Genomic DNA, 18006 nt, shown 5'->3' with positions numbered 1-18006 from the left:
CAGTAAGAGTCTGACACTCCCTCTCACCTCACCCAAGGCGGTAGAAGACATTGGATGATTTTCCACTTTTAACAAAAAAAAAACACCCACATTTCATCTATTAATGTTTTATGCCCGAATACTCAAACGCTACTCAATTTTAAGACGCTCAGATGTAGTTCTGTCACTATCAATTCTTTATAAAATGACAGAGATAGCACGATATTTAAGTACGACTTAAAATTGAGTAGCGTTTGTGTATTCAGTCGTAAGAGTCCTATGTAAGGGCCCTCGCCCGGCAAATTTTGTTGCGATGCTGTTGCGAAGTGTGAAGAATGCACGTTTAACGCGGTAGCTAGGCGACTGGCTGCCGAGCAACGGGTAACGGGTTCGATGCCCGAATAGAACAACTCTTTGTGTGATCCACAAATCGTTGTTTCGGGTCTGGGTGTCATGTGTATGTGAACTTGTATATTTGTAAACGCACCCACGACACAGGAGAAAACCCTATTGTGGGGCAAGGTTTCTTAAAAAAAGTGTATATCACATAAGGGCCTTCGCCCACGACTTTTTGTAGCGATACTTAGCAGTAGGTTCGCTACAAAAGGACCCTAATATCACATAGGACATTAGGCACATTGAAACAGTGAATTTAATTAAGCAAATAGGCTACAAAAGAGCACTTTTACAAGTTAAAATAACGCTTGCGTTGTGTTTCGTTGTGTGAATGAGGTTACCAGAGGCCCAATTAGACCGTCATCAATCCCCGATTCCCCAACAACCCTTAAATTCCTAACCCTCAAAATGCCGGCAACGCACTTATAACGCCTCTGGTGTTTCGGGTGTCCATGAACATGACTGCACGGTTGGTGCGGAGGCTGTTCAACTGGCTGCCGCGCAACGGGTAGCGGGTTCGATTCCCGCACGGAGCAACTCTTTGTGTGATTCCCCGTTCCATTGTTTCGGGTCTGGGTGTCATGTGTATGTGAACTTGTATGTTTGTAAACGCACCCACCTCCCAGGAGAAATTCCTGGTGTGTTTATTAAAAAAAAATGTATATCACATAAGGGCCTTGCCCACGACGAGTTTTTGTAGTGATACTTAGCAGTAGGTTCACTACAAAAGGACCCTAATATCACATAGGACATTAGGCTCATTGAAACAGTGAATTTAATTAAGCAAATAGGCTACAAAGGAGCACTTTTACAAGTTAAAAATACGCTTGCGTTGTGTTTCGTTTTGTGAGTGAAGTTACCAAAGGCCCAATTAGACCACTCCTCAATCCCCGATTCCCCAACAACCCTTAAATTTTTAACCCCCAAAGGCCGGCAACGCACTTGTAACGTCTCTGGTGTTTCGGGTGTCCGTTGGTAGCGGCGATTGCTTACCAACAAGTGAGAGGGGTCACTTGACTCTCACTTGATGGTAAGCAATCGCCAATTTTATTAGCAATCGTCTGCTATGTTACCAGCTAATACCATAAAAAAAACTAAATAGCCAGATTTTCAAACATCATTATCATTAAGTATCTAAAACCCTTAAAAACCTAATAATACTTTACCCGACCTCTTACGTCCCATGACTATAAATTCAAAATACCTATATCGATAGCTCATCAGTCACTCGGACTTTTATAGCCACAATTTTGTATCCTGAAAAGGCCTGAAAATCTTTAATATACCGCCGAAATACGTGAAATGGGCCCCTGAAGAAAGTTTTCGGAATAAATTTAAATTTCAATACATTTGCTGGAGGCCCGTTACCTATAAAGTAGGCTGGAAGATTTATTGTTTAATCTTATGACTTGAGTGCGTGCGACACTTGTTATATTAGGCTTTGTAGTAAAAAGGGGTAGGTAGAAATATGTATTAAATGTGACATTGTTATGTACATGCATTAATTAACGCATAGGGCTACTGTTCACGTAACGTCATTTGAAAAAATAGTGCATTCATCAGAAAACAACTTATCATAGCCGGCAAACGAGCAGACGGATCACCTAATGGTCAGCAATCGCCGCCGTCCATGGACACTTGAAACACCAGAGGCATCACAAGTGCGTTGCCCGCCTTTTGGGGGTTAAGAATAAATTCTTAACCCCCAAAAGGGTTATTGGGTAATCGGGTATAGCGAAGATTGGGAAGGGGGAAATTGGGCCTCCGGTAACCTCATTCACTCAACGAAACACAACGCAAGCGTTGTTTCACGTCGGTTTTCTGTGAGGCCGTGGTATCACTCCGGTCGAGCCGGCCCATTCGAGCCGTAGCATGGCTCTCCCACACTTAAATTATCTATCACTTATTAATTATCGTCATTGTGGCAAACCCTCTTATTCAAAATCAAATCATTTATTCCAATTAAACCATAAATACTTAGGTACTTTTGAAACGTCAACAAATAAAGAAATAAATAATAGTCTGTCAGTCCAAGCTAGGTACGCGTTCCAAAGTGTAGCTAAGAATGGAGAAGAACGAGCAAGAAACTCCATTCGTTACTCTTTTATATTATGTCAGAGTAAATAGGTACTTTCTAAGTCTGTGTGCTCCATCTTCGGCCACATCTTCGCTTCGCCGTCCTGGCAGTAAGCGAGTTGGTGGCACAGTCGTATTGTATCACGCACTGCTTTTGATAATGTTAATCATCATCATCATCATCATATAAGCCATAAGACGTCCACTGCTGACCATAGGTCAATGACTTCCATATGGGTCTGTTGAAAGCGACCTTTTTTTTAAGGGGAGAAAATCATCCAATGACTTCTCCCACCTTGAGCGAGATGAGAGGGAGTGTCAGACTCTTACTGACTAAAAACCACCCCGTTCCTACTTCTGCCTTTCGAGCCGGAGCCTTGGTAAACCCGCTAGGTAGTCCGCAGCTCCGGATCAGGCATCAGCCCTACTGGGCCCCATCTATGGATTATATCAGCTATAAGACGTTCACTGCTGAACATAGGCCTTCCCTAAGGCCTTCCAGATAGGCCGGTTGGAAGCGACCTGCATCTATCCACCTTGTGGGTGGACGTCCTACACTTTTTAAGGGGGGAAAATCATCCAATAACTTCTCTCGCCTTGGGCGAGGCGAGAGGGAGTGTCAGACTCTTACTGACTAAAAACCACCCCGTTCCTACTCCTGCTTTACAAGCCGGAGCCCCGGTAAACCCGCTAGGTAGTCCGTAGCTCCGGATCAGGCATCAGTCCTATTGGGCCCCATCTGTGGTAGTCTGATTCTCTATGAGGCGCGCGCGGAACGCACGCACGGGTCTGGTTCTGGTCGGGCGGCGAGCTAATCCAGCGTCTCCCTGCGACCTTAATCAGGTCTGTCCACCTTGTGGGTGGACGTCCTACGCTGATGCCAGTACGCGGTCTCCACTCGAGAGCCTTTCTGCCCCAGGCCGTCCGTTCCTTTGGTTCAGGCCATGGTGCGGAGCGAGGGGGACTGGGATGCCGTCTCTTCCTTCTGCGAAGCAGTCATGCTAGCTAAGTATGAGGCGGGACGCGTGAGGGAACGAACCTCCTTACACCCCAGCCGACGCGAAGAACACTCCGGGCGTCGAGGATCGCGTGACGATCTCCGGCCACCGTAAGTGCAGGTCTGCGGACGACGAGCAAGGGTAGCTCGAAAAAGGCCGTCCGTTCCGCTATGGAAAGGGCTATGCTCGGAGTTTCTTTGCGAGACCGTATAAAACACGAGGAGATCCACAAAAGAACAATATCACCGACATAGCCCAGCAGATAAGCAAGCTGAAGTGGCATTGAGCAGTCCACATAACATAAATAATTTCAGAAAACGATAATTAAAATAACTATTATTATAAATGCTTTCTACATTTCATTATTAAAGTCAAGTTTCATGAGGACATTAATTAACCTCACTCACAATTGCTAAGTTTTCATTCGGTACTACGATTTTTCACCATTAAAAACAAAAAAATCTATCATTTTTAGGGATTATTCTAGTTTTAGTAAGATTTTTAAGACATATTTGTTAGTTTTATCGATGAAAAGTCATAAAAAGTAATGTATGTGACTAATGTACTTATCATAAACAATGCTTTTCTCGATTTTCTCGTATTAGAGGTAATAATTACTATGTTTAACCTTAAATTTATATCTGAAATAGCTCTAAACCTACCATTAAATGGTCGATCCACGATCCCTTAAACGTGTAACCATTAATTCTGAGTCACGACAATTATTTTCACCATAGAATCACACACAGACACCACTTAAACACAAAACACGGAACACGTCTCCATTTTTCCACAAAAATTTTCACGCGACACACGAAAAACTAAAAGGAAAATGTCAAATTATTTTCGCGCGAATCGTAACGGAGCACATTTTTTTTTATTCCGTTTTTTTTTCTGCCGCTGTCTAGCTTGCTTGACTGAGGCGACGCGTTCAGCCTAAAACGCGTCTGTTTCCATCGTTTTTATGAAACTTACTGATTATTTTATGCCCCAAAACCTACATACATTTATGTAAAGCAACTCAATTTTATGTTTGCATGCTATTCTGTTATATAGGGGCCTGGAAATAAGGTTTGATTTCGTGTGGCGTAAAGAATGGGGTTGCGACATCTTACCGTCACCCCTCTTTTATAATACTAGGGTTGTGTTTCATCGATTTTGTCCCGTTGCTGTTTCGTTGTTCGTTGGTTACTGTTATAACTGTTTTTGCCCGTTTACGTTGTTCACTCTTAACTTATTTCCTAAAGTTTTTGTCAAAAAATTTTCTACATTATAATATGGGCAAGTATATTGTTAACAAATGAAGTGACGTGAAGTCCACCAGTCCACCTACCCTGCGCACTGGGTAAAAAAGAAACTCATGATGACAAGGATGTAATAAAAAATATATTATTTTCTATGAATATGACTAAAAATATCTCTGATTTCGGAATCGAACTTCAGGATCATCATAATCTATCGCTCGTGAAATTGTCTCGCTGTTACAGTGATTTTCCCACAGAGATGTGCTATACTAAGTTGCTGTGGATGCGTGTGGCTTAGCACTGTTGGAAACGGACTCGGAGCTAAGCTATGTTTCTTATATGGAAAAATGTGTGCTATGTAGGGCTTCACTACTATTGATATATTGCATACTCGACCTCTTCCTATTCTTTGAGCATCTTCCTAGCATAGTTATTTTGCAACGTTTTTAAAAACAAAATGAAAAAAGACTCGAAGTTGTTGTCAAATAACTGTTGTAACAAAAACAGTTATATTTTTCACATCACTAAACTCACCCCTACGCAATGTTGCCAGCCAACAAAAAAAGATTTTAGTAATTGTAATAGCACTTGACTTTTAGTAATTTATATAAAATTCCATCTTTAATTACATCATTTTAGTTTTAAAATCAAGCAGATTTTTTTGTAAGTAAAAATTTCTTCCTAATTTTATTCTCAAAGTATTTTACTTTAATGACACTTGTATCGATCGTATGTATGTCCAAAGGTTAAGCTAGAGTTGCCAAGGACAGTACTTGGATGGTTGACATTAAGTTTTTTTTTTATTGGCTACGCCGTAGTCAATTGTCGTAGCAATTGACTTGTGGAAGCTACGCCGTAGTCAAGTTGTTAATTTATTTTAGTTGTAGTTTCCAATTGAATTTGTTACATACTGCTAAAACTAATGATTGGTAGAATAGGGTAGATGATTAATTTTTATTTTAATGTCCGTCTTGTAGATTATTTTCAAACGTTAGGCAGGTATTTTTGATTTTCTTACGGAAACAAGTAGTTTCGGCGATATATTTAATTTTAAATATCGAGTGACGTCACTTCTAGGTACGGTACATTTTAGAAATGACATATATTTGTTCCCACTCCTAAACGTATATTCGTTTTATCTAAGTATTGTTAAGTTATATAAAAAAATAAAGAAATACCTGTCTAATGCCTCATCTAGCTATTTTAAATATTGACGTGTAAAAGTGATATGTTATAACCTATTTACAGAAATAAATATCATTTATCATTTAATATTTTTTCATTACCTAACTCACCTTACTGATGGACTAAATAGATTTTTAATTTTCATACCCCGTCATCATCCCTATTACTGAACAAAGGAATCAAATTCCGTAATCGAACAAGAACATATAAGCCGTAGTATAAGCTACGTAGTAGGTGTAGCGCTACAAATGCTACGTCGTGCTACACGAGCTACGTCGTAGTCACATCACCACAAGATCTGAAGATTATAATATCATAATCAAATCCTCCTAATATTAAGCAAGTCATAAGTCAAAATCAAATTGTAATGCGAGCTGCATAGCCCCTTCAAGTTGTAGTATAAGCTATGTCCTTGTCAAGTCGTTGTGCGAACTACAAACCTTGTAGCCCAGTAGGGCTGATGCCTGATCCGGAGCTGCGGACTACCTAGCGGGGTTACCGGGGCTCCGGCTCGAAAAGCAGGAGTCGGAACGGGGTGGTTTTTAGTTAGTAAGATTGTGATACATTCCGTCTCGCCTCGCCCAAGGCGGAAAAAGACATTGGATGATTCCCCCCCCCCCTTAAAAAGGCACTGGTACTTACACAGTATGCTATTTTGCGAAAAAATCATTTAATAAATCCTCCCGCCTTGGACGAGGCGAGAGAGTATCAGACTCTCACTGACTAAAAAACACCTAGTTCCCACTCCTACTTTTCGAGGTGAAGTCAGGATAACCCGTTAAATTGTCCGCAGCTCAGTTGGGCATTAGCTGTGGTGGTCTGATAGCTCTTTGCTGTCCGGTCTTCGTCAGCTCTTACGACACCCACAGTAAGAATAGAGGTGGTCGATAACTCTGCCGTCGCCACAAAGTTTTAGGAGAATTTTAGGCATTAAAAAAATGTTAATTCGTCGTCTATAAAAGTACAAAGTAACATTGCCTTGAGAATTAGCGAAACTTTTGTTTTAAATTAACGTAATTACAATTCCGCGGGATCTGCTCATTAGGAGATACTTCGGTGGCAATCAGACTTCTTTTCATTTTCATTTTTTTAAGGTTCCTTGATTAAAAAGAAAAAAGCGTTAAGGTTTTTTAGAGTCAGTAAAGTGAGTAAACATGTTCAGTTTTGCAGATATTATAACTACGTGAACGGGCTTCGGGTTCAATTTGTTAATCAGACAAAATGTGTATGAGCATTCAAGTTTTCGATTATTTTTTTACAGTATAAAGGTGTTTTTTTGCCTGTGCGAATAATCTCTATATGTAAAAATCAATTGCTGTTCGTTAGTCTCGCTAAAACTCGAGAACGGTTAAGTCGATTTGACAAATTTTGGTCTTGAATTATTTGTGTAAGTCCAGGTAGAGTTTGAAAGGTGAGAAAAATGTGTTTGCGGCGGTACGAAGTTTGCGGGGCCAGCTAGTTTGCTATAAAGATGCGCTGCCGCAAAGTACATGTGCGAGGAAGATGCGCAGCGATCGATTATAGGGGAACCATCCACAGCACGCATCTATAACACACATCTATAGCACGCATCATCATCATCAGCCTATAAGTGGCCACTGCTGACCAAAGGCCTCTTCTCACACGGAGAAGGCTTGAGCATTAATCACCACGCTTACTCAATGCAGGTTAGCGTTTTCAAACTTATAATTAGAAATTACAAGCCCAGGTTTCCTCACGATGTTTTCCTTCACCGTTTGTCAGTGGTGTCTAAATAATCTTGGAAAATACACATAACTCGGAAAAAGTCACATTGGTACTTGCCGTTGGTAGGTTTCGAGCCGGCGACCTCATACATAAGAAGTCTTAGACCTCTGGGACACCACAACTCATTTCAGCACTTTATATAAATGCATTTACCCATTTTAGAATACCCTAAAGGCATCTACGACTTAACAAAATTACAATAAAATTGCAATATTCTTAAGAAAGCACTCTAATCTTTATTTTTACAAATAACAAAATGAGAGTGACTTCACTTTGTTAGGAAATTATTTGTATTATTTAAAAGGAAAAGTAGTACCTATCTCTCGAGTGCATTGTGAACCACGAAAGATTAATATCGAGGGTTAACAGAGGGCTTAGTACGAATTTGTTTTAAGTTCAACGAAATCGAAACGAGACCGCGTTCAGCGCTCCAAGCTGATTGACCGACTCCAATTCATTTATTCATATTTCAACAACAATATAGACTTACAGTTAGAGAAACAAATCGTCTACATTATTTTTTTAAATTACATTAAATCAAAATTAAATCTTATACAATAATCAAAATGAATTAATGAACCAACCAATCAGAACACCTGACGCATTCTCATTTCGATTACTTTAAAATATTTATAACGTAAGGCAGCATACTCATGTACTAAAAATATTGAATATTGGCACGGAGCTTAATGTGTAAACTTCACTTCGATGCAACAAGTCATTCTTTTTTATTGAGGGTGCAATTGTTAAGATCTTAACAAAAAGGCTAAGGCGAGCGGGTGAGGATTTGGTTTTTATTTTTTAAATCTTTGCTTATTGTTTGGATGTTTATGTTAATACTACATGAAGAATATATTGTCTAAGTGGAACTAAAGTTATTTTGTCGCCATATGTTTCTGAAGTGAGGGTATTAGAAGGTGGCCACTAATGGAGACAAAATTATGAATTTCTCCATCTTTGGCCACATGGCTGGCCAAAACTTTTGTACATAGACGCCCCACTTCTAGTCATTTATCGTAATTTATTTATTATTTTTCCTTGGCTTTACATATCAACAAATACATTTTTCATTTTCAGAGATGCAATAAATTGCCTTCACACAAAGGGGTCAGTTTACTTTGCAGCTTTTACCAACGTCATATAAATGTTGATCTCTTTATTTGTAAGTTAAATTCAAGTGAAGTAATAATATTTCATATTTTCCAAACTAAATGAAAACCATTGTTTCTAAAATGTCAAATTTAATTAATAAATTTTGATTACTTTTATTGTATTTTTTGATGGCCAGAACTGGCACACAACCGTGGCCAGAAATGGCACACAACCGTGGCCAGAAATGGCACGAATCTGGCCAAAAATGGCACAAACTCCCTTTTTTTTTTCTTTTTTATACAGTTATTTTTCTATTGGACGTTCTTTAAAAAAGGGTTTTCTTAGGCAAGGTTAATACATGTTAAATGACTTTTTACAAGAAATATGTTCGTGATAACAAAAACTATAAGTTACGAAAGCCTTAAAGTCGACAAAATTCTTAAAGTGGCCACAACCGGGTCACTTACGATATTTCACGTCGGTTTTCTGTGAGGCCGTAGTATCACTCCGGTCGAGTCGTCCCATTGGTGAAGAAGAATGGCTCGCAAAAAAAATGTGTTAGTTACGCTCAAGAGATATTTTAATTCCTATACAAAGTAAAAATGGAAATTAACACCAATACGAAATAAGGGAGGGTCGCTAGTAAATAATTAAAATGCAATATGATCTTTTGTGTAAACTACTCAAGTTTATTAGCATAGTTAGGCAATACGGAAGCGGTAAGTCCAGTATAAACTGACCTCTCAGTGAAAACTGTGCTGTTTTGTAAAAGTCACGGTTTACTCACGTAAATTAATAAAGAAAAGCTTTATACTAATTTCGAGACACCAAGGGACTATTCATCATGGCAGCGTGCGCAGTTGCGGCAATAGGCTGCGATAGTTATTATAAAAATATAGTCCTGTATTCTACTATGTCATACTAAAATTTAAGAACAAGAAACAAAGAAGATTGGTATAAAATTTAAAAGAGACGAGACGTGTAGATTACCTTCGTTTTATCCCAGTTACTTGAGTGAGGCCGCTGGCAAAAGCTAGTTAATTTGAATGTGTATATTAGTTTAGTTTTCTGCATCTCATCATTATCTCACTCTTAATGTAACAAAGATGAAAAATAGGTTCTTAAATTATTAAAATGGACACATAAACCTGAGTCTCAATTGAACGTATCTATGTAAGTGTGTTCCAGTTCCAAATTAAATGTAAATATATTTCAACACGGACAGAAAAACGGAAAAATGATTGGTTTGCTAATATAATAATTTAATTAAACATAATAAAATGAAATCGTACACATTAAATTAATTATTTATTTTAACTTTTTTTATAAGCAGTAACGCGTTGAAGTTACACAACGTAAAAACAAAACGCGCTCGCTCGCAAATGTCAAATTGTCAGTTGTCAACATAACCTAAAAAGTTCACGAAACTATTTTGCGTAAAAAATACAAAACTATTTGCATTTAAACGAACTAAAAGTGCTACCAAGCATTTAAATTAAACTAAAACTTAAAACTATAACTATTACACAATGAATTTAGCACGTAAAGTCTGCACAGTTCACCACAGTTATGTCACTAAAAACCTTTACCGAAAATTCCGATTTTCCGCAATAAACTACGATAATTCAACTGCAACACAGCCTCAAGTCAAAGAAGAGAAGTTCAACTTCGAAGACATCAACATTCTAGAGCGAACAGAACGCCGTAAAGCGCAAATCCAGCCATTCATGAAAGATATATTCACATCTGTATTTAACAAAGAGTTACTCGCTTACCCGGAGATTTTAAACAAAGAGGAGACTGAATCTTTAGATAAACGTATCGATATTATATCCAACGTATTTCAGAACCCGCAAAAAACAGCCGCAGATCGTAGAAATGTGTTAAAAAATGCTAAAATTTATGCTGCTCCCATAAGTCTCACAAAAAATGGTTTAGCTGCTAATATAACGGAAAGTTTGAGGTATTTAGAGGTCATAGCTGGTGATTTCCAACTTGGGCAGGAGATTAGTGACCACTGGGTTGCACTCCGGGCACTGCAAGAAGGTTTAACTCAAGAGCAATTGTCTATGATCATCGATGATCTTGCCTCTGGTGATAAACCAGTGTCTCTGGCTATTAAAGAGAGAGTTGCTGAGAGGATTTCGCAGGCTGACTTCAGGACTAGTGCTGAGATGGATAGCCAAGGTTAGTTCTCTTTCTCCTCTAATAATATCTTCTGATTTATTTCGTTGTGAGATCCAAGACAGTCATTCATGTCCCTGGGACGCGCCGGACTTCAATGTTCTGGTGTTTTCATGGTTGTATCTACTGTAAATCCTGGCTTACAGGAGTTGCCGTGGTTTGGAATGTTGTGGCTTGTTCCATAAAAAAAACTAGGGTTAGTTTTTTCAAATAACGTAAGATCGGGTTGCTTTGACCCTAGTGGGTAATTTTGACCCAAACTTTTAAACCAATAAAAAACTAATATACATTATGCTTTGTTCTGGATTCCTATTGGTTATAGAAGTTACCCCAGGGAGTTATAGTAGCTTACATATTGTATTTTTATTCTTCAAACTGTGCCAGATTCGCTACTGTAAAATAAATTGAACTAGCCCCACACTAATACAGGGACAGGGTGTAAACAGAAAGCTCCCAAAAATGCTACAAAATACTTTTGTTTTTATCATTCTATCGTTTTAGTTTTTTTGTTATTCATGCAACATTATGCTTAAGCAGTTGACGACTTAAAACTATTATTACATTACATAAACATAGATTTTTTCATCATTGTTTTTTTTTTCAAATTAAAGCTTTTTTTATTAATCACCATTTCGCGGTTTTTGGGATCTTTCCATTTACACTCTGTATTTCACAGAAAAAAATTAACAATGTTATATTATTATTACAGGTGTATGGTATATAAGCGGTGAGAAGGTCTGCAACTACAGCAACGGCTACATCCTGGTGTTGGCTTCGTACGAGTCCGCACAGTTGAGAGCATTCCTCGTTCATCCGGGAGCGGCCGGAGTCAGCTCCAATGGAGCTTTCATTTCTTTCATGAGGACTCCAGGTATGATTGTAAACTAACTTAATGTATAGAATGAAATCAGTATATAGAATGTTATCAGGCGTTACTTGGCGGAAATCCATGCTACACTAACAATACAGTAAGATTATTTCGTTTTAATTCCGCTTATACATGTATTTTTTAACATGCGACGTGCAGCACCGCCCTCCCGCCCGCAATTAAATGCTCATGCAGCAGGGGTGCAACATAAAACACACACATAACATGCAATATACCACTCGACATAAGTTTCGCACCTCCACGGAGCGTTTAATTTATATCTCCTATAAAAATGCTTTGATTGTGATAGAGCCATAAGTGGTCACGGCTGATCAAAAAATAATCACCACTTCACCAAACCCATAATCCCCACTCCACTTACGTTTAAGTCTAAGCTATTTTGACATTTGATTCGTTTTTTTTATATGGAAGGATGTGTGATATGGATACGTGCTATGGATGATTTCCCTACTATCGATACATCGCATACTCACGCTGCGCATCTTCCTCGTGCAGCTACTTTGCAGTGGCACACCTGCATAGCACATCTTACTACATAGATATAATAGCACACCGCTACATAGATACATAGCACATCTCTGGTGGAAAAGCACCCTCAAATCTGCAACCTCTTGTCATTCATACTTTAGACCAGTCGACCAACAATAACTTAGTTTTAAGTAATTAAAATTATTGCACTTTTTTTGTCAAATAGGTAATTACATAATGTGAAAGTATTTTATATCTTAAGCTCTAAAATTATGCTTATTTTTTTAACTAATAAATACAAGATAAAATAAATAAACTCCGTTTAAATGACCATTTAATCTCCCTTCCAGCGACCCCACTAGAAATGATAAAAGACGACAAGTTGGCAAAGATCCTCGGTCTCTCTCGCCTGTTCGCGGCTGTGCTCTGCCGCTGCCGACTGTCTGCTGCTGTCCAGAGCGTCGTGGAGTACACGAGGCCTAGGGCTTTCTCTGGTAAGTTGCCATCACGGCTTTTGCTCAGTAATGGTTGAAATTAATAAGTAGTGTCCATCTAAAATCTCAAGGTTAAGATTGTTTATAGCCGTTTATATATATAAGTTAATAACTGAGGGCTTACTACGATTGTGTTTTAGTCCTCTGCTGGTCTATTAGTTGATTCATTTAGTATTCATTTTAGTAGTCTGTTGGTTGATTCATAGGAGCCAGCCAATCAGAGCGCCGAACGCGGTCTCGTTTCGGTCCATTGACGTAAAACAAACTCGTACTAAGCTCTCTGAGCTCTTGCCTAATCTTTAGATTGAGATCGAATTTTGCTATTTGGTACCTGATCAGTTCAGAGATATTTGATTATTATGAGTATCTTCACATACACACACAAAGAGTTGCTCTGGGAATTGAACCACCTACACGTTGCGCGGTAGCCGACTGTTCAGCAACCACACAAACTTAACCGTTAACATCTGGGCCCCCAATAAGCACACTAGCGCTACATTACAGGCAAACCACTAGCGGAACTGACAACAATACAATCCTGTGTCGGGAACGCGGTGCTTGACATCTACGCGAGCGAGAGTGCCGAGTACTTCACTGCTGGACTCCTGGATGGGTATGCCGACCCTGATGCCGAGGTCGAAGTGGCTATGTGCAGGTAAGGAGTAGCTTTTTATAGCTTGGAAAGGAAGGAAGGCAGAAGTGCAGACATTTCAAAGTAAAAGCATTTATTTTATACATACATACATCACATACTGTAAAGTCAAAGCATTTACCACATGTATGTACATATATAACCTCACGCCTGTCTCCCATGGGGGTAGGCGGAGACAACAGAAAGTCGCTTGCTACGAATCTTTACACACCTCTTTCGCTTTATCAACAGTCATATGTCTTTTCAAGTATGTTCGTAGGTTAATGATGCTTTTAATTTGGCCCTTCTTTAATATATTGCCAATCTGGTCGCTATATGTCCGTCTAGGACGTCCTCTACCGACGGCCCCATTCATATTCGCCTTGAATATTTATTTCTATTTCAAATCATTTATTTATGGGATAGCATTATGGAAAATAGAGAGTGGCGTGGTTTGTAACATCTCGCGCTCCCCGTAAAGTGTCTCGTATTATGTTTACATCGCACGCAACGGATTTTAGTTTGTCTTGTATAGAAACTCATACAACTGCGTCCACTGATCCGCATCGTACGGACCGCATCATCGGCAATGCCTACATGCGATGCGTACCGATGATGTCATACGGAATGCGTGCGATGCGTACGATGCGGGTCTGTGGACGCTTACCTCAAAAGGGAAATCCAGTTATGACATCTCCTCTTTGTATTTTCTTCATGCTTAAAACCTTAATTATTTTATTTAAGTATCCATTATTTACAAAATATAAATTTGCAGAAACTTCATAGCCAAACACGGCTTGACATCGATGCTCCAACTCCTGAATATACCAGCGTTGGACAAGGAAGAGGAATGCAAACAGTTGCTGGACAACATGCGGCATGTAGCCACCAGGGGCGAGACGCTCGATAGTGTCAACATGTTTATTGGTAAGCGCTGTCAACTTCGCTTCGCTTCAAGCTTCCTTGCCGGAGTCTGTGTTTCCTGATGGGTACAACCTGGGTGTCTTCAAAGCCCCAGTGAATAGGTTGCTTATGGGCAGACGTGCTCCATCTTAGGCCGCATCATCACTTACCATCAGGCGAGATAGCGGCCAAACCATTTAATATAAAAAAAACTGTGACTGGTCAGCTCCAGACTGTATGATTTTATTGTCCTTAAGTCTTTGACTGCCAATAGAATACCGTTGAAGGCAAATCCTCCGCTAACGTCGGTCACCGGTGACCACCACGGCGTTCAATGTGTTAAGGTTATTATCTTTTTCGATCTCTTTGACTGAATATTGGTGTTACATTGTTCTCACATAGTTGAACCAACAAAATGATGTTACCAAGGATTGTATTGTGAACCTGATTGAAAGAGATTTACAATAATTTGTGAATCACACAATGAGTTGTTTGTGTTGTTTGAGTGTGAGTTTTAGTGCCGTAACGTGCAAATCTGCCTACCCCTTCGAGATTTAAAGGCGTGACGTTGTATCACAAAGAGTTGCTCCGTTCGGGAATCGAACCCGCTACACGTTGCACGCTGCCCACGGTGCAGTCGAGTTTATTATTAATGAAAATATTGTTTACTATTAAGAATGATCAAATACCTCGCCCAATCCAAGAATCGAACCAAGTCTTGTTAAACTAGAAGTTCCTTCCTACCAAGATTTTTGCTCTGTTTTTCAGCCCTAAACGGCATCCACCACGCCGGCAAAGTAATGTCGGAGGAGGTGAAGCAGATCAGGAACCCGCTGATGCATCCAGCGTTCATATTCAAGAAGGTTATAGCTAATAGGCATCAGGTAAGTCTCAGTTAATCTTTATTGCCATAATCAACAGCCTATAAGTGGCCACTGCTGACCAAAGGCCTCTTCTCACATGGAGAAGGTGTCTAAACATGTTTAGAAAGTTAATTATTATGTTATCGGCTTACTCACGTAAATGTTTGACGAGGAACTCGACTAGTTTCAAGCCATGCAAGAGGCTCATATTCATGAGCAGCATTCCGCGACACACGACGCGGTGATTGTCGCGCTGTTACTGTCACCGCGTGCGCGTTACGTGAGTAAGCCGATAACATAATAATTAATTTAGTATGTCTCACGAAAGTTTCAATAAAATTATGTTTAGAAAGTACATATAACTCGGAATAAGTTACATTGGTATGTACTTGCCGTTGGTGCCGAGTTTCGAACTCGCACCCTCATGCATGAGAAGCGGGCGTCTTAAATCTCCGGGCCATCACGACATTTTTAAATTTGACACAAGCTTACCAAGCCAATGTAACTTTATAGTTATAACTATGTACTTTCTAAGATTATTTAGACACAACTGACAAACGGCGAAGGAAAACATCGTGAGGAAATGTGAGCTTATACTTTCTAATTAAATACCCTTATTGAGCAAGCTTGGCGATTAAGGCTCAAACCTTTTCCGTGCGAGAATAAGCCTTTGGTCAGCAGTAGCCACTTAAAGGCTGTTTTTTTTAATGGAATTGCTTTAAGTCTTTGACTGCCAATAGAAAACTGTTGAAGGCAAATCCTCCGCTAACGTCGGTCACCTGGTGTCCCCCACGGCGTTTAACGTGTTAAACGAGCAGACAAGCCACCTGATGGTAAGCGATCAGCGCCGCCTATGGGCACCCGCAACACCAGTGGACGATGTTAATGTTCTAATTTACTTCTTAAACAAAAATAACCATTATTTCACCATTTTACAGGAGAAAGACGATCCAAAACTGACTCTGTACCTAGCAGAACACCTCCACCCCTCATTGAAGCAACCATCGGAACAGCTGGAGTACTGCGTACTTCGCATGAGGTTCGCATGCGAGACCCTCATGGCGAGACACGGCGTCAAAATAGCGGCGGCTTACACGTAAGTGGGGTGGGGATTATGGATTAACTGAAAAATTACGGTTTACTCACGTATGTCAATAAATATGTAATAATACATATGTGAAAAAAGTAATGGAGAAAAGCTCTACTAGTTTCGAGTCACATAGGGACTCTTCAGACGCGGCGACGTCACGCAGCCTACTGCGTACGTAGTGCCATTAATAATACGTGAGTAAACCGTGATTTTTAGTTAATTTAGTATGTCTCGCGATAGTTATTATAAAAATATGTGGATTATTGCTTTGGTGAAGGGGTGATTATTTTTTGTGGAGCAGGGATTAATGTCCCTGGGACGCGCCGGACTTCAGTGTTCCGGTGTTTTCATGGTTGTATCTACTGTAGATCCTGGTGCACAGGAGTTGCAACGATATTGAGTGGTTGTGGCGGGCTTGTCCCATTATAAAAATGATAATATTAACCTGTATTGAATAAAATATTGTTTTTTTATTTGTTTTACAGAGAACTGAATCGATTGGCTGAAGCGGCGACTGAAATATTGGTTATGTCGGCAGTCTTGGCTAGAGCATCAAGGTATGAAACATTTATTATAATTCTAACTTCTTCCAACGGCTTTGCCCGCTTTTTAAAAAGTATCCTATCACCCAAGTCAGCTCATACAGTATGGAGATCACTTATATGATTTAAATGAAACTACAAGTAGTACTCGTCCACAGAAGCAGAAATAGATGATATAACTAAATATTTCAATGAATACGAAAATTGAAATTTTCATGAAATTAAACCAGTATTAAATTCTGTGTGAACAGCTCCATGTTCCTTGACTACAGAAGAGCTGTAATGTTGTAGGTTGTCTAGGAATGTTACGGACATGTGACGCGGCTGTTATAATGCCGTATTTGTAAAGAGTGTTCAAATTAGCTCAAAGAGAATAATGCACTTTTTGGCTTACCTACTGGGCCTATTTCGCTCATTTTTCGTATATCGTCAGCCAATATGATAACAAATATGTGGTTTAAATTAAGTCATAAGAGGTTTCTCCATACGGTATACATAAATACGTATAATTCTAAATACATCATAATATAAAATGATTTTTCTTTTTATTCACAGAGCATACTGCATTGGCCTAAGAAATTCTGAAATGGAGATGAAACTAGCAGCTTGCTTCGTAGAGAAAACGAGAGATAGAGTAAAGAAATTAATAAAAGAAATAGATGATGGTGAATACTTGAACTTGGACCATTTTACTACCCAATTTGGTAGGAAAGCGCTCGACAGTAATGCTACCAATCCTACCTTGGTAGAAAAAGCTACGGCGAGAGTATTTTGGTAGGATTTTTTGGGATATATTATTATAATGTATTTAAGAATTGGTTTAGTTGTTATTTTGTAAATAAATAAAACTAGTTTATTGTTTTTATAGTGGTTTTATTTGTTAAATCCTTATTCTATAAAAGCTTTCCTTAAAAATATCTCAAAATGCAACTACCATCAGTTGACTGGACAATAACGCCGCGTCTGCGCACGCTGCTCATGATGAGGAAATCCATCTGTGACTCAAAACTAATAGAGCTTTGCTCCATTAATGTATGTGAGTAAACCATGATCTTTAATAAATACAATATTATACTTATTTTTCTCAAAGTGACTGCAATATAATTGCCTTTTTAGTGTTTTAAATTCTAAATGAATAAATATTTTCGTGAATACAGCGTGTATACTTAAGCTAAGTTTGATATTATCACTAATTAAAATAAAATACCCTTAATATTTTATGTAAT

At 39.1% G+C, this 18006-nt stretch overlaps 2 protein-coding genes across 2 annotated transcripts in view; one reads left to right on the top strand and one right to left on the bottom strand.

Moving 5' to 3' along the window:
• LOC118278533 (glutamate receptor ionotropic, kainate 2) overlaps positions 1 to 4419 on the bottom strand; it is a 35531-nt gene extending 31112 nt beyond the window's left edge. Inside the window, exon 1 of the mRNA XM_050703835.1 lies at positions 4112 to 4419. The gene's annotated coding sequence lies outside the window, so the exon portion shown is untranslated. The remainder of the gene's footprint in view (positions 1 to 4111) is intronic.
• A 5681-nt stretch (positions 4420 to 10100) lies between these two features.
• LOC118278532 (complex I assembly factor ACAD9, mitochondrial) lies at positions 10101 to 17643 on the top strand. Its single transcript, XM_035597778.2, has 9 exons — positions 10101 to 10903; positions 11610 to 11771; positions 12608 to 12751; positions 13256 to 13406; positions 14158 to 14309; positions 15054 to 15169; positions 16087 to 16244; positions 16724 to 16795; positions 17336 to 17643. The coding sequence occupies exons 1-9, from the start codon at positions 10246 to 10248 to the stop codon at positions 17556 to 17558; spliced, it is 1836 nt and encodes a 611-aa protein (XP_035453671.2). The 5' UTR covers positions 10101 to 10245; the 3' UTR covers positions 17559 to 17643.
• Positions 17644 to 18006: the final 363 nt, after the last annotated feature.

Source organism: Spodoptera frugiperda, chromosome 24, assembly GCF_023101765.2.
Source record: "Spodoptera frugiperda isolate SF20-4 chromosome 24, AGI-APGP_CSIRO_Sfru_2.0, whole genome shotgun sequence".
NCBI classification, from domain to species: Eukaryota; Metazoa; Arthropoda; class Insecta; order Lepidoptera; family Noctuidae; genus Spodoptera; species Spodoptera frugiperda.
Note: the sequence above shows the minus strand (reverse complement) of the source record. Positions and strands in the feature narration are given on the sequence as shown.